Source organism: Mastigoproctus giganteus, chromosome 4 (assembly GCF_048544385.1).
Source record: "Mastigoproctus giganteus isolate SK-2022 chromosome 4, ASM4854438v1, whole genome shotgun sequence".
In the NCBI taxonomy this organism is placed as follows: domain Eukaryota; kingdom Metazoa; phylum Arthropoda; class Arachnida; order Uropygi; family Thelyphonidae; genus Mastigoproctus; species Mastigoproctus giganteus.
In genome coordinates, this window is record NC_143578.1 from 131,277,006 (window position 1) to 131,303,184 (window position 26,179).

A 26,179-nucleotide genomic window follows, 5' to 3' on the forward strand; every position below is an offset into this window, starting at 1 on the left:
AGCAGATGAAAGACCTGGGGAAACACTGGTATGAGATGAAGTTAAAGGACTGAGCCATCTACCATTGTTTGTTGGAGAGACCTTTTTACCCAGTTGCCAAAAGCAGAAGGCAAATCATAAGGTGGAAACCTGTTTAGAAGACCCTTATTCCAAACATGATCAAATGTATTTGTAATGTTGTAATGTTAAGCAAATTGCTTGAATTTCACTCAACTTTTCCATTGAATTTGTCTATAAATGAGCCTAGTATTAGATGTGCATCTCTGAAATATTTTGGTCAGTATCATTATTGGCAGAAAGTATATAATTGACATTGACAGAATTCATATTGGTGATTATTGAACAGAAGGGAAGTTTTAAGATGGTAAGTGTTGGCAGTTGATGGATCATATTTGAAAAGAATAGAGGTAAGTGCAATGAGAAGGTAATCTGAAATTGAGAGCCTTTTCTACTAATAATCTGTTTATTTAACTATTAATTTAATTTGCATATCTAATTTTATCAGATAAGTTAGTTTAAAATTCCTTAGTTATATGGGAAGTACTGCTTGCAAAAGCCAGTCCTGATGCACCATATTTAGTATGATTTATATTTGGAAAATGCTTATAAGGAACTAAATTGTTTTTGTTATACTTAGGTATATAGAATTTTGGCCTGCAGAAGGCAATATGAAAATGCATTCAACTTGTGATATCCCACCTGAACTCAGTACTAGATATACACTACTGCAATATTTTGGTCAGTATATGGAAGAAAATTTAACTGAGGTAAGCATTGTTAAAAGATAGTGTTAATTTTAGATGAATAGCTCCCATAGTGTGAAAAACTCTGGAATGTCATTTTTTCCCCTTTACAGTTTTATTGAACTTCGGGAGAGAGAGAGAGAGAGAGAGAGAGAGCATTTATTGTTTATTTTACAGCTATGATTTACCACTACTTTCCTCTGATTCAAACATGCTTTCAGTTGTAAAGATTGCTACCCTACAAGGCAGCTGTTCAATTCACTGCTACTTTGAATGCTACTCACTACTTCTGCCTTGTAAAAGTGCATCTGATATACTCTTTTGTTGTATTTATATAAATTTTCTGTTTATACTCCGGCACAACAACAAAGTACAGTTTACAATAAATCATCAATATAAATATTTATCGTATTTAGTAGTCACGGGCTTGAACTCCGGTCCACTCAAGGAATGCATACTATGCACTCTTGCCCCTGACCACTCGGCTACATCAGGCCTAAATATAAGTAGAACTCAGTAGGAATTTGCTGTACAGTAAACCCCCGCTATTTGCGGGGGGTTACGTTCCTGAGAAATGTCGCGAATACTGAGTTATGGCTCCCATAGTAATAAAGGGGTTCCGTTCTAAAGTATGAAATATATAAGAAAAACTAGTCTAAAATTTTGTCTATGTATGTATTATATGTACCTTCATAATATGACTATGTACATAGACAATACATAGTGAAATGCAAGCATATGGCATCGAAATGAAAATAAGAAACAATTTAATATTAAATGTAATATTTATTAGAAATTTCAAACAAATCTTTCAAACCAGCGTCTTTGCTAGCTAAAAAACTTATCCCGCCAGTGCTATCACTACTTTTGCTAAAGTGTTGATAAAGGAGTTTTGCCTTTTCACGAATGATGAGTGAATTTAACGGAATTTTATTTTGAGTTCGATCTTCTATTCACAGATTTAAAGCCTTTTCCATTTTTTCTAATTTAACATCACGAGTTAGAGCAAATTTTTGAAGCAATTAGCGCGTTTTCACGGACACTACGGCGGATTTTTTCTTCAGATTTTTTGATTGATCGTATGGTTGACTCATTGATTTTATAATGTTTTGCCACTGAGGAGACACTTTCACCATTAGAAATTTTGTCTAATAACGCAATTTTATTTGCTAATGTCATCATCTTCTTTCATATTTTCACATTTCTCTTGTTATTCGTAGCCATATTTTTGTACGGGTTAGAAAGAACTTGTCCACAATAAAGTCACTTTCTTCCATTAACACACTCAGTCTGTTTTACACTGCAAAACAGTAGATTTATCACTTTTGTAAGCATATAAATTTATAAATTTATTCAATTTATAAGCGTATAAATTAAAAGCAAACGATGAAACCTTCCACAACAAGCGCATAACACATACTGAATAAGGATTAGCGAGAAACATCCATGCTTGCGATTTTGTCACCCCTCTCCCCACCACCCACTGAGCGCTGTTTTGACGGAGAAAGATAATTTTAGCCACGCTCATGTTTTTTTTTTTCTTTTTTTTTTTATGGTGGAAAATATTCACGGCGCTTTAAAATTCACATTTTTTTTTTTTAGGTTTCATTTTATATTAAATTAGCGACCGCAAATACAAATACCGCGAATAGCAGGGGAGGAGCTCAGTACTCCTGCCGCCCGGATAAGAAAGAGAAAATGTCCCGGCCTAGACATGATAGAACCTGAAATACTTAAAGTAATAGAATATACACCAACTTCTATTGACCCTGTTCAACAGATGCCTAGAGGTAGGAAAATTCCCAACAAAATGGAAAAAGGCCAACATCAAACTTATCAAGAGTCCGACTAAGAAATCAGAGTGCCCGAAATCCTACAGGCCCATCGCAGTAGTTAGCAAATTATTTGAAAGGCTACTGCGCAAACGAATCCTTCAACACTATGAAGCAGCTGGCCTCCTAGCTGGAAATCAGTTTGGATTTAAACTGGGATCCTCCACAACAGAAGCCCTCAGAAACCTAACTAACAAAGTCAAAGAATGTGACAACAAATATTTCCTCGTAATAGCGATTGATTTTGCCGGGGCGTTCGACTCACTCTGGTGGCCGAGCGTCTTGGGCAGACTCAGGAAAGCTAAAGTACCCATCAACCTCTATAAAGTCATAGAAACCTATCTCTCACAAAGAAAAATGGAGATAAACACTCCATACAAAAAGATCGCAAGAACAGTACACAGAGGATGTCCACAGGGGTCTGTATTGGGCCCACTCCTCTGGAACTTGGTATTTGATGAGTTCTTGAGAATGGACCTAGGTGCAGTGGGGGTGCAGGCCTTCGCAGATGATCTGATTTTGACAGTGCAAGCAAACTCCAGAGCCCAATTGGAAATCCTAGCTAATCAAGCCCTGCAGATACTCCAACAGTGGGCCAAGAAGAATTTCTTAACAATTTTACCGACAAAGACATTGTCGGCGCTGCTCAAAGGAACCCTGCAACTGAGACGACCACCCCAGATTAAGATTGATGGGACAACTATCAAGTTTGCTAGTCAACTAAAACACCTGGGTGTCATACTAGACAATAACTTATCCTTCCAACCACATCTCAAATTCCTAAGACAAAAGATCAGAAACTACTCTGCCATGGTAGCTAGGGTCACAAGGCGAGACTGGGGTTTCAAAAAACGTACCCTAGCCTTATACTACAAGACAACCTTCCTCCCGATAATTACATACGCTTCAGCAATCTGGTATGACAAAACTGCCTTGGTTGTAAATAAGAGAACCCTGGATGCAATTCAATGCACCATCCTCCTCACTACCACCTGCGCCTGCAGAACGGTGAGTAACCCAGCGCTTCAGGTGATAGCAGCAGTACTTCCACTTGATCTTGAAATCGCAAGAACAGGACTCCTCTACTACTTATCTAAGGGAATAACCACCACTTCCTTGGAATTTACAATAGACCCAACAAACAACCATAAGGCAGAAAAGATCCGGCTTCAGTCTCAACTGCTGCAGGTGTGGCAGGACAGGTGGGCAGAAACAACCAAAGGAGCAATCACCCACAAGTTCTTACCGCAACTTGAAAAAATCTATCCAAAATCGCCTACTTGGTTCTTTCCGGGGTTGCAAACAACATACTTGCTAACTGGACATGGCCCCTTTAACGCAAAGTTAATGGACTTCGCCCTTGTAGAGGACCCATGCTGTACATGTGGAGAGATCGAAACCTGGGAACACCTCATGTACGACTGTCCGCAATACGAGGATCTCAGGTGCATTCTAATCACGAGTATGAGATACCTCCCCAGAGGGCAAGTTTCACCTATTGGATTGAGAGGGGGAATACAGAGCCCTGACCAACTTCGCTCAAGAACTCTTCTCAAGAAGGAGAACCCTATATGCATACACCAGGAGTGAAAGGCGACCAGCCAGATAACAAAAAAAAAAAAAAACATCCTTTAGGACACACCCCAGAATGAAAATTATGTGGAAGCTACTAGCTGTCTACCAAGAAACCCTGCCTATGTACCAACAAATATGAGACCTAGTGAAACTGACAAATATACTGAATGAAGATAGAGAACCAAAACAAAGACATTCAACTTGGACGGGACAATATCCCACGAGTGACTCTGCTACCGGACTTATGACTACACTACGACTGATGCAGCCTCACTGCCATGTAACCAAATGGCAATCTCTACCAGCTCCCTTGCCTGGTACCTTTTTTTCCTATCCCTGGCAGGGGGGAGGAGGAGATGGTCTTCCTGTTTCCTCCCTCCCCTACCACCCCACATATTTCACCTGGTGAGGCATGGGCATGCCTTATTGACCATCTGGGGTTGCCCTCCCTATCGACCCCATACTTCTGTCTTTCTCCCCAGTCTTCAGTCTCTTCCCCCTACTCTGACTAATACGGCAGCGTAAACCCCACATAACTAATCAAAATTAACGATTTCTAAACTGAAAACTGAACCACATTAACCCCTCATGGCTTTTATAAACTTAAGTGCCCTCGTGTTTGTGTTTTTTTTTTTTTAAGGTCCTAGCCACCGAAATCTCAGGAAATTAGGTGGCAGGACCTGCCAGAGTGCATACAAGCTACTGGGTTCCTGGTCTGCCTCCACGGGGCGTAAGTGGGGCAACGCTGGGCCCCAATTGGGGTTTAGCGGCTAAACGACCAGAAGAACAACGGTACACGACACTAAACGATCCAAGACCCACACACTTTTAAATCTCTGGCATTTACAGCGTACTGTAACACACCACAATGTAAACTACACGGAGATGGGGGAAACCCCTGGTGCCGCTTGACCCTAAACACACACTTACTTACACTGTACTTTAACTTTCACATGTCTTATCCCCATCAGTGGTTTTATTACTTATCCAATCGATGCCATTATTACAAATCCCTTTGATGGTTCGACTGTTGAGAACCCTGCTCACGCAGCTACAAACTAAATGAGTATTTTGCATCTACATTCACACATCAGGAGTTATTCAGGGAGGGGAATGCCAGAAGTTTATCAAACTCTGGCAGGGAGCTAAATGATTTTGTAATAACTGAGAGCAAAGTGGAGGAGAAATTGTTAAAGTTAATAAGGAAGGCACCTGCGGTGGATGGGATCTATCCAGTTATATTAATGAGGTAGCAAAGGAAGTAAGCAGACCTTAGCCATAATTATGAGAGCTTCCTTGGACTTAGGGGAGGTCCCCATGAACTGGAGACATGCAAATATTGACGACTAATCACAAAGGGGGGTCAAAGGGTGATACAAGTAATTACAGACCTATTAGTTTAACTTCTGTTCTGGGGAAATTAATGGAGGCACTGGTTAAAGAAGTACTACAGGATCATTTTGACAAGACTGCAGTTATAGTTCAGACACGGCATGGGTTTGTTAAGGGGAAGTCTTGTCTGACCAATTTGATTGGATACTACAATGAGGTCACAAAGGAACAGAATGCAAAAAATAAATTTTGATATCATATACATGGATTTCAGGAAAGCTTTTGATACTGTTTCACATGAAAAATTACTGTACAAGTTAGAGCAGTATGGCATTAAAGGCAAGTTGCTGCTATGGATAAAGGAATGGTTGAGTGGGAGATGACAGTGTGGTAATAGATGGACACTGTTTTTTGTGGGCTAATATTATTAGTGGTGTCCCCCAGGGGTCTGCGTTGGGCCTGTTGTTGTTTTCTGTATTTATTAATGATATTGATGAAGCTATATCAGGCTTAATGACCAAGTTTGTAGAGTATAGAAAGGTTGGCAAGGTTGTTAATGACAGTATGCTACTGCAACAGGATCTAGAAAAGTTGAGCAGATGGCTGAGAGGTGGCAACTGAAGTAACTTCGACAAATGTAAAGTACTGCGTATGGGTAGCAGTAACCCCAGAGTAATGTATCAACTGTGTGGTACTACACTCAGGGTAGTAGAGAATGAAGAGGACTTGGGGATAATTGTGCAGTCAGATATGAAATTTTCTGAGCAGTGTATATGGTCTGCAAGAGTAGCTCATGGTGTCTTGTCAATGATATACAGGAATTTTTCTAGAAGGGATAAGGAGGTGATTATCCCCTTGTATAAGGCAATGATTAGGCCACACCTTGAGTACTATATACAGGTCATGAGGAAACATTTTAGCAAGGATATAGAGCTGCTTGAATGAGCACAGAGAAGGGCAATGAGATTGGTGAATGGAACAAAGGGTTGCTCTTACAAAGAAAGACTTAAGTTCTGCAAATTGAAATGTCTGGAGGCTTAGGCACCTGCAAGATCATCTGCTCGAGGTGTATAATGCTTTGAATAGTTTGAGCAAGCTCAATGCTGATGGGATTCTTCCTCTTGCCCAGATTACATACCAGAGGGGATATAAATTCAAATTGAGGAAAGACAGTTGTACACTAGATGTGCAAAAATTTGCATTTAGCCAGCGGGTGGTTGATTGTGGAATAAACTTCCATCTGTCATCGTAGAAGTTGACAGCTTAAAGAAATTAAAGGCAGTACTAGACATTTGGAGTTGATGGGTGGGTGAAATGGGAAGTTTTTTTTTGGTGATGCTATATAAGCTTGCTTCCTTGGCATCATATGCCCCTGCTAATGTTATGCACTTATTTATCATCTGTATTGCTGTCCTATGAGAGCATATAGCTGTCTGGGCTTTGTTTTATTCTGCTAGTTCTGTTTGGGTCCTCCATACTTCCTCCATCATCATCATCAGCCATTTTCAATCCACTGCAGGATGAAGGCCTCTCCAGCAACTTTCCAGTTCCTTCTGTTTTGAGCACTGGCCATCCATTTACTACTCAAAAACTCATGAATTTCATCTATCCATCTCTGCCTTTGTCTTCCAGGTTTTCTTCTAGCTCCTCTTGGGTACCATTCTGTTATTTTCTTAGTCCATCTGTCATCATGTCTTCGAGCTATGTGTCCTGCCCAAGACCATTTTAGTTCTTTAGTTTTGATAAGAATGTCCTTTACTTGAGTTTGCTGCCTAATCCATGTGTTTTTCTTCTTATCTAACAGTCTGATTCCCAATATAATTCATTCCATTCTTCGCTGTGTAGTTCTTAGCTTCTCTTCCATTCTTTTGGTGAGTGCCCAAGTTTCACTTCCATAAGTCATGGTGGGGAGTATACATTGATTCATTATTTTACGTTTCAGACAAACTGGGATATTGCTCTTCAGTATGTGACTATATTTCCTGAATGCTATCCATCCAAAATTTATTCTTCTCTTGACTTCCAGCCATTTATCATTATTACAGCTAATAACTTGTCCCAGATAAGTATATGACTCCACCTTTTCAATTACTGCTCCTTCAATCATTATTTCCCTTTCCGTGGCATACTTGTTCATCATTACTTTTGTTTTAGCCATATTCATCTTTAGTCCAAAATCCTTACTAACTGTGCATAACTGATTAAGATTTTCCAGTAATTCTTTGGGATCGTGGCTTATGACCACAATGTCATCTGCAAATCGTAAATGGTTTAGGTACTCTCCGTTCACATTGACTCCTTTCTGCGACCAGTCTAATCTTCTGAAAGCTTCCTCAAGGGCAGCAGTAAACAGCTTCGGAGATATTGTGTCTCCTTGTCGAACTCCTTTCTCGATTTTAAATTTGCTACTGTCTTTGTCTAGTCTAATAAAGGATGTAGCACTCTCATATTTTCTTCAAAATCATAATATATGGAGTATCTATGCCTTGTCTTTCCAGTGCCCGAAACATTGCCTTATGCTGTATGGAGTCAAATGCCTTTTCATAATCCACAAATGCCAGGCATAATGGTGTTTTATATTCATTTGCTTTCTCCATTAGCTGTGATATTACGTGAAGGTGATCCATAGTTGAGAATCCTCTCCTAAAGCCAGCTTGCTCTTTCGGTTGATTCTCATCAAGTATTCTTTCTAATCTGTTAGTAATGACCCTTGTGAACAACTTGTAGATATGGGATAACAAGCTAATGGTCTATAATTTCCAATTTCTGATTTTATCTCCTTTCTTATGCAGCAAAACTATGATTGCATTATTCCACTGCTTAGGCATCACACCTTTTCTAATGCACTTTGTGAAGAGCCTTGCCAGTTTTTGTGTTATGTCTCTTCCTCCCAATTTTAACAACTCTACAGTAACTTCATCTTCCCCCGGGGCTTTCCGATTCTTTCCGATACTTCCTCCACTGGAATGCAAATCTTTATCTTAATTTTTGTGCTGAAATGCATTAATATCCAACATTATATAGTTGTAACCCTAAGAAATGCCTCATTTCACTGTAATTACACAATCCCTTCTGAAATTGAAGCTTTCCCTTTAACTACAGATATTTCTACAGCTTCTGTATTATGCTTTTAGCACTGCTTGGACCTTTGATAAGTATCAGATCAAGGATATTTGTGCTTCTTTATGCTTTCTCTCATATTTTGCAATATATAAATCATTCAGCTGGCTCAAATCTGATCTGACTTATATTACTGGTCAATAATTTCCAGTAACTTGCCCAATTTGTGTAAGGGGATTTTTATCATATTTTTTACAGTTGTTTGGCCTGTAATACACCCCTCATCTTTCCTTTACCACTAGTTATCTCACACCACACACTTGATTCACATGATCTTCATCAGACCCTGGAAATGGTCTGGTTATTTTCAAACAGCTTTTAATAAGAAACAACAGGTTTGATCGTATTTCTTGACAAGTCTACAAGTTTTGCTTTATTAGCTCCCACATATTACAGTAACAAGCTTTTGCACCAGTAAGACATTTTGGTTCCATCACTTTTTTTTTTAATTAAAAAAAATTCCCAATTTTTCCTTTTGATTTACCCCCATGACATGGACACATATATGGTGAGGAGGACCTCCCAGTGATGCTGTTGGCCTTCCAGATTAGCATCACTGGGATCCAGGGTTATGTCATTAGAGTGCAACGTCTTATGCAAGACCCATGGAAATTAGGGATCTAGTGGATGAGAGGAGTCAGCTCTAATATACCACTTTGGCCCTTTGTTCAACAAGATGGGAGGTTGTGGACTAGCCGAACTGAGGTCAATTAATGGGTGGCTTGTATTGCTAGGATCACCTGCATTACAACAAGTCTCCTTCCCTTTGGTCCTGGAATGGGGTCACGACTTTCTGGAAATGTGTGTATGATGCTCTACACAAACTTCGCATCCCTTTTGCATACACAGTACCTGCTAGTGTACGAGTGGGCATCTCTATGTAGAGATCTGTGGTGAGTAAGTTAATTAGGACCTATGAGAATTTAAATCTCTTATCTGGGGATACAATAAGGTCCCTACATAATTGATCTGATGATGCCACGGAAAAAAATACCCAGAACTTGAGAATACACTGCCATCAGTAACACCCATTTCCCTCATCCGTTCCATTAAAGAGCAGGCAATTGGGAAAATGTCACTTTCTTCATCCAGAAAGCATTAGAAGGGTTGACAGATTTCTGACATCTGTGAAAAGGCATCATCCTGGAGTTGTTTTTATCTGAAGCCTCCTGTCCCAAACATGTCCGGCAAATTCTGAAAGCCATATCAAAAGGGATATTTTTTTGTGTCTGAAGAAGAAATTACTTTGAATTGAAAGATGAAAGTGTGACAGCATGAAGTGAATATCACTGTGCAAGGATGAAATCTCATTCCCACTTGAGTTCCCATCCTTGCATTCAAAATAATATACTATCAGGGCAGACTGAACTGTCCAGCAAGGATTTACATTGCAAATTCATGGAGGTGTTTGCAAGTGTCAAAAGTATAGCTACTTGTAGAGTCTGTCATGCAACCCTACCTGTGCTTGATCTGGTGCTGCCAAGGAGTAAGGAATGCTTCGTTTCCAAGCTAATTTTGCACAAATTGCCAAGGACGGCATCTTGCAACTCCTTCATGCCAGCAGTGGAAGGAAGAGAAAGAAATTCAAAAACTAAAAACAGAACTGGATATTTCCTATAAAGAGGCCAGAAAACAATCAGACCAGTAAATGGCAGCAAGTTCTCAGGTTTATGGGAAGTGTGCCATCAGACCACAGTGACCAATACACTAGTAGTCATTCACTCCCCTTGTCTGCCATTTATTTAGTTCATCAAAACCAACTAAAGAGCCAATCAGTTGCTGAACTTATATATCAATACCTGTTGCTGCACCAGCTCTGCCAAAAGTGAGTAGCAAGGAAAAACAATCAAAACTATTCCCATCTCGGGAACAGTGTAGAAGTGAAGGAGGCAATAGAAGACTCAGTCCTGAGACATTTTGCTGAGGAAGAAATGAATACCAGAAAATGTTCATACATACCTAAAAGGATAAACCCTGAGAAAATAAAGCCCTTAGCCTTTTGGAAGTCTACCAACAGATCCAGCAAACCTAAATAATGGCCACATTCAAATTCTTATAGTGGAATTATTGTGGATTCCACAGAAATAGTAGCATCATCAAAACTCTCCTACATAAACGTGAGCCAACTTTATTTTGCAGGAGATATATTTAAAGACAATGAAAATCCTTCCTTGCATAATTTTTCAATTATCTGGAATGGTAGAATTGGGTATGCCCATGCCCATGGAGGAGCTGCCATCCTCATGGGTGACCTACCCCTCTTTTAAGCTATGCCACTTATTATTAACATGGAGGAAGTATTAATTTGCATTACAGTAGGTAGTAAATAAAGGTAAACTGCAGCAATTATCAACCCACTGCAAGATGGAAGCCTCTTCAACAATTCATGTTGAGGGAAATGGACCACAATCTGCCATGCTGGTCCAGTGCAGGTTGGCAGATCGACAGTGTTTAGCAGTCATGGGCTTGAACCCCAGTCTACTCAGAGCATGTGTAACTGCACTCACACTCCTGACCACTCTACTACAGAGGCTTCCTCTTAACTATTTGTTCCATGTGTTCCAGCTGGGAACAATACCCACTGTATCTGCTCGCTTTTCTCCTTGTTTGTACATGGTACATTTACAGTAGTGATCACTTCCCTGTAATACCCACTCTTTTCAACAAGAGACCATGTCCACCTGTTGAGAAGGGTGGATATTACACAGTACCATGGCGGAAGTTTGATCAGGCTGATTAGAAAATGCCTTCAGACATCAGCCAATGTTTAATACCACCACAGTCAGTGAGGAGCCATTCAATGATTCAATTTAGTACATACAGAAATTATTGTTCCTAGCAGCTGGAATCATAATTCCTCTAACTGTATTCCACATTGGTTTGGGTAATGTGGTTTCCACCATTACCCAAACCAATGTGGAATACAGAATGCACAGCAAGGAAGGCTCAAAATAGGGTGTGAGGGATAGTTTGTCAATATTCTACAACAGATAATCTAATAGCCTTCATATGTGCATATGCTAACGCATGCTACACTAGTGTTGGAAGGAATTTTGGATTCATTTCATATCTTCTATCACCAGGGAAGAAATGAAATTATATGAAACTGCCAAAGCTAACTGGGACAAAATCTGGAAAATGAAGAAAAAATACATATCACACACTTCATTAATTCTAGAACATAATGGTTGTGCAATTGTAGAAAAGCAATTGTGAACACTAAGGAGAGACATTTGCTAAGTTTCTGTCTAAACATCTTACTCTTCAGTTTCTGGTCTTCAAACAAAAATATGAAAACTAGCAATTAAGCATTTCTTCAAATGGCTGTGAGACCTACAATCAGCCTTTTAAAACAATAGGAACTGAAACATGGTACTTTCTATGCCAACTGGGTGCCATGGAGCCAGATGACATGCATTATGAAATGATTAAACATCTTTCATTAGAATCTACTAATCTATTGCTATTTCTAGCTTATACAGCAGCAGTTGCTGGACTGCTGAAGTTAGGTAATCATTTTTGTTTTCCTCAAACCAGGAAAGGATCCAGAAATATTGAACAATTATTGTCCTATCACTCTGACCAGCTGCTTGTGCAAGATCTGGAAAGAATTGGCAACACTTGCCTTATGTAGTATTTAGAAACTGACCTTTTAAGGACACTGTGTAGCTTTGTCAAGCCAGTCATTCCAAATTTGTATAGAATCCACTTTTTCTTGACCATTTTGCAAAGAAAAGGGAGTTCCTTAAGGATCAGTCCTAAGTGTTATGCATTTTCAATCAAACCAAACAACTTCCTCTAACTGTAAACAATGCCCTCCTTGCAGATAATTTTTAGCATCTTGACCACATTGATTCTTGGGTGATGGCTAATGGGTTCAGGTTTCATTGCAAAAGACTACTTTTGCCAGAAGCTGAACTAGAACTAAAGCTTGGACAAAACACCATACAAGTAGTGCTTGAAATTCCTGGGACTTGTAGTTGATGATTCTTCAACGTATACATCAACTTTGAAGGAAGTGCATGAAGGGACTTCACTAATAGTAATAGAAGCATGTGATGCAAGAAATCAAGTGTTATGAGCTTATATAGCATCACCCAAAAAAAAAAAAATCATTCCCTTTAAAAGTTTGTTCCAGCAATTAACCACCTGCTGGCTAAAGGAAAATTTTCACACATCTATTCTACAACTCTTTCCTCAATTTGAATTTATGCCCCTTTAGGTTCGTAATTTGAGCAAGTGGAAGAATCCCACTAGAATTCAGTGTGCTCAACCCATTCAAGGTCTTATATATCTCAATCAGATCACCTTGCAGGTCCTAGTTTCCAGCTGCTGCAATTTGCAGAACTTAAGCCTCTCTTGGTAAGAGGATCCCTTCATTCCCCTCACCAATCTTGTTGCCCCCCTCTCTGTACATGCTCAAGCAAATCTGCATCCTTCCCAAAATGGGGCCTCCAGACCAGTACACAGTACTCAAGGCATGGCCTGACCATTTCCTTATACAAAGGGATAATCACCTCCTTTTCCCTGCTAGCAAAATCCCTGTATATCATTGACAAAACCCCATGACCTGCTCTTGCAGCCTGTCTGCATTGCTCAGAAAACTTCATATCTGACTGCACAATTACTCCCAGGTCTTTAATTTTTACCACCCTAAGTGTAGTACCACACAGTTGGTACGTTCCTCTGGAGTTACTGCTACCCATATGCAGTACTTTGCATTTGTCAATGTCAATATTACAGACCTTATCCTCTAACAGGTGGGGTTATATTATTGCATGTTACTTAAACTTCTGAATTGTATTATACAGGGTGTCTCAAAAATATTGGTACAAATGTTTAGGGGAGGTAGGTAACATCAAAAGGAATGTGAATCGCATAGGAACCCATAACCGGAAACATCACCGTAAGTCTGTACACGGCGCTGTTCATTAGTTTGCCAGAGGGAAAATTTCTGGTTTACTCATTCAAGCAGTAGTCACCGCACGAGGAGCATGCATCGATATACGAACTGTGAGCTGGCAGACATGCACCTAATGTATGGATTAGCAGAGGGGCTCACACGGTGTGCGCCCCCATGCGGCACAACATCCCTTCGCAATAAATGTGTGGGCAGGTATGGTTGGTGACGGCTTAGTCGGCCCATACCTACCATCCCGCATGAACTCTGCTAAATATCGGATCTTTCTTGAACAAGTTCTACCAGGGTTACTTGATGTTCCAGCAAATGTGAGATGCAACATTTGGTTTCAACATGACGGAGCGCCTGCCCATTATGGAAGGTGTTTGTGACCATTTGAACAAGTGTTTTGGGTGTCGATGGATTGGTTGTGGTGGCCACCATGCTAATCTGATTTATTGAGCCTTGATTTCTTTCTGTGGGTCCCCTCAAATCTATCGTGTATGAATCGCCTGTGGAGACGGAAATGGATCTCGTGGTGAGACTCGTCTGCGCTGCTGCCACTGTCAAAGAAACTCCAGGTGCATTTGACCATGTCTGCCAATCCATGCTGCATCAGTGTCACGCATGCATCGTGTCTCATGGTAGAACCTTTGAGCATCTGTTGTAACATGAAATGCATCCATCTCGTACTCCATTGTTAATATTATGTCAAATAAATGTTTGCCACTAATTACTGTCTTGTGTCATTTCTGTTTCTTGTGCCTCTGCTACTACTTTCCCGTGACGTTTCCGGTTATGGGTTCCTATGCGATTCACATCCCTTTAGATGTTACATACCTCCCCTAAATGTTTGTACCAATATTTTTGAGACACCCTGTATATTACTTCTGAATTGTATTTTAGGTCACAAGTATATGCAATGGCTAGAAACTGCATTCTGTATGATGGCTTGATCCAGTCCATCATTATACCATTTGTATTGGGTATTCCTATTCCAAACATCTTTCCAGAGCCAAGACATTGAAGCAACCAAATCTTCCTTGTTTCTTAGACATAAGCAATTTCTCTACATTACAGTACACTTTTAAACTAAAACCCCTGCCAAACATATTGGGGAAAATCTCTATATTATCTGTAAGATCACCAACCAACCATCCCTTTTGATATTTGTGTCCAGCAGCTAGTAAGAATTGAAGATCAAGATAGACAATGTTGCAAAGTCAAGGCAACTGCTTCCATCTATGCATGCTCAAGTACCATTGTGCAAATTCTCTATTAAAAATTGGGGAAAGGCCAGCACTCCATTTTCTGTCTATACATAAATCTATGCTCAGACTTTTCCTGTCTTCAGTGATGGTTCAAAGTCATTCATCTGTTGGGTCTGTGGTCCTCTTCCCAGATAGCACTTGGTGAAAAGATTCCTTATGAGCACAGCACATAGGAGTATAGTTAATAAATTTGATGAGCTTGAAGTGCTAGTTAAGACATCAAAGGCAGATATTGTTGGGATATCAGAGACATGGTGTCACACAGAAAAAGTGCAGAATTGGAATTTGGGGAGTACAATGTGTACAGAAAGGATAGACAAGACAGGAAGGGAGGAGGGGTTATGCTGTTAGTTAAGAAACACAAAATCAAAGGAAGTGCATCCAATTGATGTTGGTTGACAATGCAGTGTTGAGTCTGTTTGGTGTGATTTAAGCACTGGGAAAGGAAAATGAGAGTAGGTGTGTGTTATAGGCCTAATGAATCTGATGAGTATAATGAGCAGTTGTGCAGAGAAATAGTGGGCCAGTAAATCAGAATGTCTTATAATGGAGGATTTTAACTTTTCCAGATATCGACGGGAACTTGTGGGTTGGTCATTCGCACACTAGCAAGACTTTTGTGGATTTTTCGGATGACTTTTTTCTACAACATGTTCGAGAGGTAACCAGAGGGAGTAATACCCTAGATCTGATTATCAGCAGTGATTATTCATGCATTAAGAATTTGCAGATAAAGGAACCACTGGGTGACAGTGATCACAATGTACTAATGTGAGAATTACTTAAAGATGTAACTACCATCAAGGCTAAAGGGAAGGGCTATTGCTTTCGTAAAGGTGACTACAGGGGTCTCAGACATTTAAATTCTGTACAGTGGGATCAACTGATGTTACTAACATTGAATTCTAAATGGGAAGCCTTCAGTGACTTAATTTTGGAGGCTACTAGGCTTTTCATTCCAACTAAGAAATACTGTTCAAATTCAAGGTTTAGGCCTAAATGGATGTCAGATGAACTAATGAGACTCATGGCAGAGAATAAAAATGTATGGGATGCATATAAAGTATCAGGTGACACAGAAGCCTATGGCAGATATAAACTAGCCTGTAATCAAGTCACAAAGGAGGTTAGGGAGGCGAAGGCAGATTATGAGAAACCCTTGGCAAATGATGCAAAGAAAAACAGAAAAGAGTTCTTTACTTATGTGAACTCTAGAAGGAAAGGGATGACTCAGATTGGAACACTTAACATAGATGGATTGACTATTGATGATCATGCCCAGGTAGCTAATAAATGGAATGAGTATTTTGCATCTACATTCACACATGGGGAGTTAAGCAATAAGGGGAGTGCCAGAAGTTTATCAAATGCTAACAGGGAGCTAAAATTGATTTTGTAATAACTGAGCAAAGTGGAGGAGAAATTGTTGAAGTTAAACATAAGGAAGGCACCTGGGGTGCACAGGGTCTATCCAGTTATATTAAAGGAGGCAGAAAGGAAGTAAGCAAACCCTTAGCCATAATTATAAGAGCTTCCTTGGACTTAGGGGAGGTCCCCATGGACTGGAGGTGTGCAGATGTATCACCAATTCACAAAGGGGGTTCAAAAGGTGACAAGTAACTATAGACCTGTTAGTTTAACTAGCAGGTTGATATATAGGAAATAATGGAATCACTGGTTAAAGAAGCAATGCAGGATCATCTAGACAAGACTGCAGTAATAGTTAAGACACAGCATGGGTTTGTTAAAGGGAGGTCTTGTCTGACCAATTTGATTGAATATTATGATGCGGTCACAAAGGAACTAAATGCCAAAAATAATTTTGATATCATATATATGGATTTCAGGAAAGCTTTTGATACTGTTGCACATGGAAGACTGCTATACAGATTGAAGAGAATGGCATTAAGGGTAAGTTGCTACAATGGATAAAGGGATGGTTGAGTTGGGAGAAGACAGAGTGGTAATCAATGGACAGTGCTCTTCATGGGCAAATGTTATTAGTGGAGTACCCCAGGGTTTGGTGTTGGGCCCATTGTTGTTTTGTATATTTATCAATAATATTGATGAAGGTATATCTGGTTTAATGTGCAAGTTTGCAGATGATACAAAGGTTGGCAAGGTTGTTAATGACAGTAAAGACAACATGCTACTCCAACTGGATCTAGATAAGTTGGGCAAATGGGCTGAGAAGTAGCAACTGAAGTTTAACATTGACAAATGCAAAGTACTGCATATGGGTAGCAATAACCGAAGTGAAATGTACCAACTGTGTGGTACTACACTCAGAAGTGTAAAGTGAAGAAGTCCTGGTCATAATTGTGCAGTCGAATATGAAGTTCTCTGTGCAGTGCAGATGGGCTGCCAGAGCAGGTCATGGATTCTTGTCAATGATATATAGGAATTTTGCTAGCAGGGACAGGGAGGTGATTATCCCATTACACAAGGCAATGGTTAGGCTACACCTACAGTACTGTGTACAGGTCTGGAGGCCTCATTTCAGGAAGGATGTAGAGTTGCTAGAAAGAGTACAAAGAAGGGTAACAAGATTGGTGAGGGGAACAAAAAGCTCTTACCAAGAAAGGCTTAAATCTGCGAAAAGCAGCGCCTGGAGAATAGGCACCTGCAAAGTGATCTGATTGAGGTGTATAAGGCCTTGAATGGCTTGAGCAAGTTGAATGTTGATGGGATTCTTCCTCTTGCTCAGATTAAAAATCTGAAGGGACACAGTTTCAAACTGAGGAAAGACAGTTGTAGAATAGATACGCAGAAATTTGCCTTTGGTCAGTGGGTAGTTGATTGGTGGAACAGACTTCCATCTTTTGTTGCAGAAGTTGATGGCCTAAATAAATTTTTTTTTAAATAAATTTATTTTTTTTATAATTTTAAATTTAATATAATAAATTTTATAATAAATTATATAATAAATTTAATTTAATAAATTTAATAAATTAAATTTAAATAAATATAAATAAATTTATTTTTTTTATTTTTTTGAGTGTGCATGAGCTAATATATTAAAGTTCATGGTAAAATGTTTTATAAAGTCATTAGTCTTTAGATATTTTAATTATTTGCCAAAATATGGCATAATAGCTGACACAGATTTGTTTATAATCAGCCAAAATACATAAAGGCCAACTTTGTTGGCTCTAAAAGGGTTAGGATAGTTGAATGACATTCTACTCTTGAAACCAACAGTAAATTTTGCTTAATGCATAATTCTTCCTATAACAAAATATTCACAAGTTTTTCATTCAAATTGCTAAAAAAAAAAAAAAATTTTTTTTTTTTTTTTTTACTTTAGATTTACTCTGAATTTCTTTTATTTTTCTGTTTTGTTGGGCAGAGATACAAGATTGAAAATATCTGCACAAATCTTTCTGGTAATACATTCTTGAAAAATGGAATTCTGTCTGTCCAATCTTCAGACAGACATTTATATTAGTTTTTTTCATTTAGTCGCTTTTTACCACCAGAAAACACTTTTTTTTTGTCATATTTCAAATTCTGAATCAGCAAGGTTGATGAGGTGTTGACACAGTGTCTAAATACTTCACTTATAACACGGAGTATATAATACTTTGCCTTCTAAAATAAAGAAAAGGACTGGTGTTGGTTTTCAGTGTTATGCAAGTAGATGGCAGTTTTTTTTTTTTTTATGTGAACCCAAAACACGAGAGGTATTAGAACCTATAGTACTTGGTACCGTGCTTGGGTTGGAGGTTGAGAAGACGAAGAAGATATTTGTTGACATTGGACTTGAACTTCAGGAAATACATATGAAGGAAGGTTGTTCTAGAAAACGGCAGTTGAATGAATAAATGAGGAAGATGAAAAGTTGGTTCTGTGGGTTTGAAGTTGGACAGTAAATGGATGTTGGCTGGTGGCAGACTGATGGTTCAAAGTCTGATAATCAGGTGGGTGCAGCTGCTGTCTTCCCAAATTCAAATGTCTCATTTACACTTCCAGCCAAATGCAGCAGTTATACCGCTGAGCTTCATGCCATTAAGCTTGCTCTGAAAAATATCTCACTCCTGTCAATAAATATATACTGATTCACAAAGTGCTATTTTAGCTTTGAAAGGTGCTTCACCTAACAATCCTTTATTAAGACATAAGCTGATGCAGCTTCATGAGCATCAGCAAACTTCTCTTGTCTTGGATCCCTGGCCACAGTGGTATTCCAGGAAATGAATGTGCAGATGCTGCTGCAAAGCATCCTTCCAACATAGTCCCAACAACTGATCTAGTGCCATATCCTGATTATAGACAATATACGGAGAACTTGCATGGAACAATGGATACTTATGTGAAAAATGCAAACACATCACAAGCCACAACCAAACAAAGGCTACAAAGGCTAGAAATCCAAACAATTATGGAGTTCTAGCCTTTGTAAAAATAGAAGATAAGTAATCTTAGCCAGAATCTGAATAGGTCAACTCACCTGGCACATCTATATCTGCTTACAGGGAATGATCCTCCTCAGTGTGCACAATGCTCGCAACCACTTACAGTAAAACATATGCTCCTTGAATGTAGCTTGTTTAACAACACCAGACGAACGGCCTTTAGTTTCATTTCAGATCTACAACAACCTCTGTCTCTCAATAGCCTCATAGGTAAAGAAGCAAATCTCTCAATTCTTTTCTATTTAAAACAAATTCAAATGTATGACAGTTTCTAACTGCTGTGCAAGCAGTTCTTATATGTAAATTCAATTGATTTGGGAGATGCAATATGGTCTAAGTTGCCCTTGCACCAGAAAACAACACCACCAACCACAACAACAACCAGTGAAAGTAATTTCCCATGCAACCTTAAATACATCAAAGGGTGTTATATCTAGTTGGGACTTGATGAATGTGACAGAAATTAAAGAAGAGCTTCAGGAACAAAATGTAATTGCTGTAAAAATAATTATAATCAAGAGATAAATACTCATACTTACCAGAAATATCATTCTCATCTTTAATAGTCCAAACCTACCCTCATCAGTAAAAGCAGGATATCTACTTTGCCGCATTCGTCCTTTCATTCCATCTGTTGAGATGTTATAAATGCCAAAAGTATGGCCACTCTCAAACGACATGCAGAGGGAACCCAGTTTGTCCCAACTGTGGATCCTCCGATCACATTCAAAGTGATTGTTCGGCAAAAGAAATGATCTGTCCCAACTGCAAAGGCAACCATCCTGCTTACTCTAAGACATGTGAGAAGCGGAAAAATGGAGAAAAAAATTGGGAAATATAAAGTTGAAAACAAAGTTAATTATCGGAAAGCAAGAAAATTAATTGTACCCTACCTATGCCAATATTGCAAAAAAAATCAAACAATAGCCACTCATACTGATGTTACTGTTCTGTCAAACATATCAATCTCCAACTGGGCTCGAGTGCTCTCTCAGCAACATTCCAATCCCCTTAAGCACTCAGACCAAGCAAGTAATATGCCTCTTATGATGCCAGTGATTGCTATTATTCAAATAATCCTAGTTTGACTTCAATAAAGATTATTCAGGACACATTGATGGATGCAGAGTACTCTTCCAAACAGGAAGATCAGATTCTGTAAATATTTGTAGAAGAAGATATTGATGCCGGTTGCCCTACCATTATAAGTAATGCCTTATATTTTGCAGAGGCTTTTGTGGCAACATTGACAACATTCAATACTTAATAACTGCTACTCTCCAGTTGGTTTCTGCCTGCAAGAAACCTATTTAACTCCTCAAATTTCTGTTTCTATAAAAACTACCCAATCTATAGACAAGATTGAAATACATCAGATTCTGCACTTGGTGGTGTAGCTATTTTGATTAACTCTATTCCGTCTAGGCACATAACTCTCCAAACTGAAATCAAAGTTGTCACTGTGTCTGATTACTCAGATTTCTTAACACTAGTCGCAGTCTATCTCCACCAAATCATACCTACTCTTATAATGATCTTGAAGAATTTAATACAGCTACCCTCTATCTGCCTGCTAGGGGATTTCAATGGACACCACTCTTTATAGGGATCATCTAACTTAGATGCAGTCGGCTGATTGAAACTTTACTGGAAAAACAAAACCTCACTTTTCGTAATAGTGGCTTGCACACCCATAGGTAACTGTATAAGTTACCTACTGGACAGACTTCTGCAGTTGACCTAGCAATTTGTTCTCCAGTGCTGCTTCCAGTCATGCAATGGTCCATTCTGGATGATCCCATGGGCAACGACCATTTTCCAATTTTTTGGAAATTCTCTGAAGCTAATTGGGACAAATTTCAGTCAGCAATCAATCACTCTGGACAAAAAAATTATACAACTACAGCCCATTGATAAGTTACCGATTATATCACATCCTGCCTTTTTATATACAGCTAAATGCTCAATTCCATTATCGAATCCCTAGACCTGACGCCACTTCACCTATTGGTTGAATGAGGAATGTACAAAAGCGAAGAAAGGAAAAAATAAAGCGTGGAGTTTATTTTGTCGAACTCCAACTACAAGAAGCTAAGGGCAAAGGTGCATCTCGTTCAAAGACAGTCCGAGAAAGATTCTTGGACTCAGTTTGCAACAACTATCAATAGAAACGCTAACTCAAGATTAATATGGAAGAAAATGAAGCAGTTTTCTAGGAAGTTTCCAACTGTTCCTCTCCCAATTCTTTCCTGCAATGGACAAGAACTCTCTGCTCCTCTGGATATAGCAAATTCCTTGGGCAAAACCTTTGTTCAAGTCTCAGCTGCTTCAACTTACACTCTGAAATTCCAGAAAACTAAGACCACAACAGAACAGAGACCCATCAACTTTTGAACCTCACTGTTACTTCCATAGAACCAGCGTCTCCAATACTGTGAACTTTTGCAATCCATCAGAACAACACGCAATAGTGCTGCTGGGCCAGATGGGATATATTATATTATATTATGTTATGTTACAGTATCTTGATGAGAAAAACTTACAACTGCTGCTAGGTTTTTTTTTTTTAACTGACCCTTCCTGGAAAATATTTATCTGACTTCTTAGCACCATGCTACAGTTCTGGCCGTTTTGAAACCTGGTTAGAGACCAGTATCTCTGTCAAGTTGCCTCGGTAAAATTCTTGAAAAAAATGATCCACAGTCGACTCATTTGGATCATTCAAAGCAAACATTTAAGTAATATCAGCATGGCTTTTGCCAAAACAGGTCCTCCTTTGATCTGACGATCAAGGCTGAATCTGAAATTTGCAATGCCTTTTTGAAAAACGAACACTTATTTATGGTCTCCATAGATATAGAGAAGGCATTTGATACTACCTGGCATTATGGCATTCTCCATGACCTCCATAATCATGGTTTACGAGACAACTTTCCTATATTTATTAGGAACTTCCTCGAGAGCTGCTCTTTCCAGGTCCAATATCAAAATTCCCTTTCTACTACATTCTTGCAGGAAGGAGTACCACAAGGGTCAGTATTGAGTGCATTTCTGTTTGTCCTTAGAATTGATTCCATTACAAAAGAACTCCCAAATACTGTAGAGGTGTACCTTTATGCTGACGATCTCTCTATTCCTTGCCATTCTCAGAACATGAGGTCTATCAAAAAGCAATTGCAGATGCCCCTCAAAGTACAAAACTGGGCTGAACTCAATGTATATCGTGTTTCCCAAAAGAAAACAGTTGTGATCCACTTTTGCAGTCAACGCAAATTGCATACGGATCCCGAATTAGAGATATCAAATTCCACCATTCTGAGACTGACAGCAATATCAGATTCTTGGGACTAATCCTGGACAGTAGGCTAAACTTCTTTGAGCATATTAAATTAATATGTAATACCTGTCTTAAAAAGATCAACATGCTGAGAGCTTTATCTGCCCTGTCTTGGGGAGCAGATCGTATGACTTTGCTGCTCTTATATAGAGTACTGATTAGATCCTGTTTTGATTATGGTGCTCCAATCTAAGATTTTGCTCAAAGGAATGTACTATGCTGGCTGGATCCTATTCAAAATAATGTACTACGGATTGCACTTGGTGCATATAGGACATCTTCAACTCAGTCTATATGTTGAAGTTCATGAGCCTCCTCTGTATCTCTGCAGAAGAATGCATATTACTTAAATATGCAGCCAAAATACAGAGTTGCTTTTTGTGTCCTCTTTAGCCATACATTTTTTAATCAACCACTACTCTATCTCTATAGAAATAAACCAAGTAAAATTTGGCCAGCAGGCCTACAGCTCCTTGAAATATCACAGAATTGAAATGTTCCTCTCCACAATAGGCAACAGATAAAGAATTACTCTCACTCACCATGGACCCCCTTTCCTCAACTGACCTTATTTTCTCAAATGGGGAAAGAATCTACCAACACAATGCGCAACAACTCCATGCTAGCCATATTCAAAATTATGCTGACTTCATGCCAATATAAGGGATGGTTCCAAATCTCATTTAACTGGAGCAGCAGCAGTGTTTCCCCTCTGCTATCATATCAGCTTCTCTTCCACTGAGTACAACTTTTCAGCAGAACTATATGCAATACAATTAGCTCTACAAAATTTGAATCTACACCCATCTGCAAAATATAGTTTACATGGACTCTCTCTCAGCTCAATTAGAGTAATGCAGAATCCCTCTCATAAGAATCACCATACTTTAATTAAAATCAGGAGTTTGCTATTGCAAATTGAAGATCATCCACAACTAGTGAAGTTTTGCTGGATTCTAGTGCATTCAAATATAAAAGGAAATCAACTGGCTGATATCTGACAAAATCCATCAACTTTAGACTTAACCTCTGCCCTTATTCCAGCACCTGATTATAATATCTTAATTCAAGCGGCATTGCACAAAGTGGACAGAGCTATGGCATAACCAAACGAATAATAAATTTTCCAGTAGAAACAAGATCGAAAATACTGGCACTTGAATAATCAGACAGTGCAGCAGGAAGAAGTGGTATTTGCGCGGATAAGAATAAGACATACCCATCTGACTCGCCTCCATCTATTCATGTATGATAATCCTCCTCAGTCCAAACTGCTCAGAACATCTAACAATCAAACATATTTTGATTGACTGTTCATGCTATCAACAACATCGAACTTCATACTTAAATCTGGCTAATCTTCGAGAACTGTTGACATTTACATGTCATTGGAGAGCAGGCAAATATCAATGAACTTTTCTGTTTTTTGAAACAAATTGGAGTGTATAATCTTTTATGAATAGGTTTTTGAACTGAAATGAAATTGAACTGGCTTCATTTTTAATTATTTTCTGATTTTCCTACAAATAGGCCCACTATAGCCAACTTCAGTGGTTTGGATATTTGAACTGGATGAAACAACACAGGCTGCTTAATGTAGTAATGACAGGAAGAATTGGAGATAAGAGACCACCAGGAAGACCCAAAAGAGTGACTCCAATGCCTAAAGGAAAACGCAGGCTTTCAGAGCGATCCACAAATGATGCAAGATTAAAGAGATTGACAACAATGTAGGATGATATCTAAATAGGGACTCAACTCATGCCAAATGGAAGAGTAGAATGATGATAGCCATAGCAGCTAATGTGACAATAAACAACCAATACCACACACAGAAAATATTCCTACAATAAATATGAAGTACAGGAAGGCCTCACATAACGCGAGTTCGATTAACGTGATTTTCAGTTAACACTATTTGAAAAATTATACCACTTTTCACGATGCAAATTTCCAGTTAACACGATCTTTTTTTTTTATGCAATAGTTGAAAAAGATTTGAATCGCACGTTAAGCTTACAGCGAGTAGTACAGTCAATAAACAAATATTTGCCTGCTGCCTGCCTCGGTGTGCTCCATCAGAAGAAGACGTGTTACTTGTTTGTCTCCTGCTAATAAAGTCAGTGCACACTTGCATAAAAATTCAAATTTTTAAATGAGCCAGATGAAAATGTTACCGCGAAGGAGATAACAGTAAAAGAATTAGACGAAATCTTTCGTATCACATAGAACCTCAAACAAAAGGTTTGAGGTTCTCTGCGATATTTATTTCGCCAGGGCCCAGAGAAGATTGTTGTCGGCTATTGGAAATTGATTGATGAAAAGAGAAAGTCAAGACTGTTCAAATATTTTCGCAACAGTCATTTCTTCATTGTGTATTTTATGTCAGAGGTTCCCAAACTTTCTCGGTTCATGGCGCTCTTAGTGTCTCAGTAATTTTTTCAAGGTGCAGTCAGACCAAAAGAAATACCTAACAGTTCCACTTAGTAGTTAGGTCCAAACGACTTAATAAGAAATGTTGAAACTGTGAACTACCTCGAGCTAGCAGTTTGCACGGTGTCTGACAGATGTCGAGTATCGCTGTGTTTCCCTTGAAAATTAAAAATATTCTGCGGCTTGCAGTTTGGGAACCGCTGTTTTATGCAATAAACATTTAATTCCATAATTATTTTCATTATCTTTTACATTGTATACAGTTAAAAAGTTATTTAAAAGGTATTTTTAAAATTCTTTATGGACATTCCAGAAGGTCAAGGACCAATTATAATTTTTTTCCCATTGGTTATTATATTCGATTAACGCATTTCCATTTTGCATGATGCGCTCGCGGGACGAATTAATTGTGTTAATCGAGGCCCTCCTGTAGTCTGCAATGAAGGTTCACAGACATTTAGACATGTTCTAGCACAGTGGCTCCTAATCTTTTGTCATTAAAGTCATACTTGAAGTTAAGACTCATTCAAGACACCTAAATAGTGATTGCCATTGAAGTCGATAGTTCTTCCTAATCTTGTGGCACACTAGTTAGGAACTACTGCTCTAGCATATTGGATAACTCCTTAACTAAGAGTGAAGAACAGTAACAATGATTTGATTGATCTACTTGAGTAATAGTATCAGTGATCATGTCAGTGTAACTATTATTATAAATTATACATCATTCTTTGGCTGGATTAATTACAACTATAACAAAGTGGTTTAACATGAAGTAGAGAAATACATAAAAATAAGGCATAAGTTGATGGGAGAGCTGAAAAACATGCTTCTGGTCTTCAAAGCAAGAAAATGTATTGAAGTGATTCAATCCATATGAAAAAGTTTTAAACCAAGTGACTTCTACATTGATACAATTCAATGAAGTGTTACAACTTCAAATATTTAATACAATTAAAACATAAGTTATACGACTTAGTGAATAAATTGCTCCATTAAATGTCTCTTTCCTGATTTGCTTTGTCACATCAAGTAACAAATATGCATGTATTACATGCTGCTTCAGATTTTTTGAGTGAAGCTTCACAAAGCAATAATCAAATTCAATGATGTGAATTCATCTAAATGATATTAGCATTAGTTGAGGCATAATGCAAGAAAGCAAGCTATACAGCATCAGCCCCCCCCCAAAAAAAAACTTTCCATTTCACCCATCTGATC

The 26,179-nt window shown here is 38.6% G+C and overlaps 1 protein-coding gene across 2 annotated transcripts in view; it reads left to right on the forward strand.

The window, feature by feature from the left end:
- LOC150087065 (serine/threonine-protein kinase PLK2-like) overlaps positions 1-26,179 on the forward strand; it is a 387,915-nt gene that overhangs the window by 347,828 nt on the left and 13,908 nt on the right. For both annotated transcript variants that reach the window (XM_090372931.1, XM_090372930.1), the window contains one exon: positions 638-767. In XM_090372931.1, the coding sequence (XP_090229057.1) occupies positions 638-767 (130 nt within the window). The remainder of the gene's footprint in view (positions 1-637; positions 768-26,179) is intronic.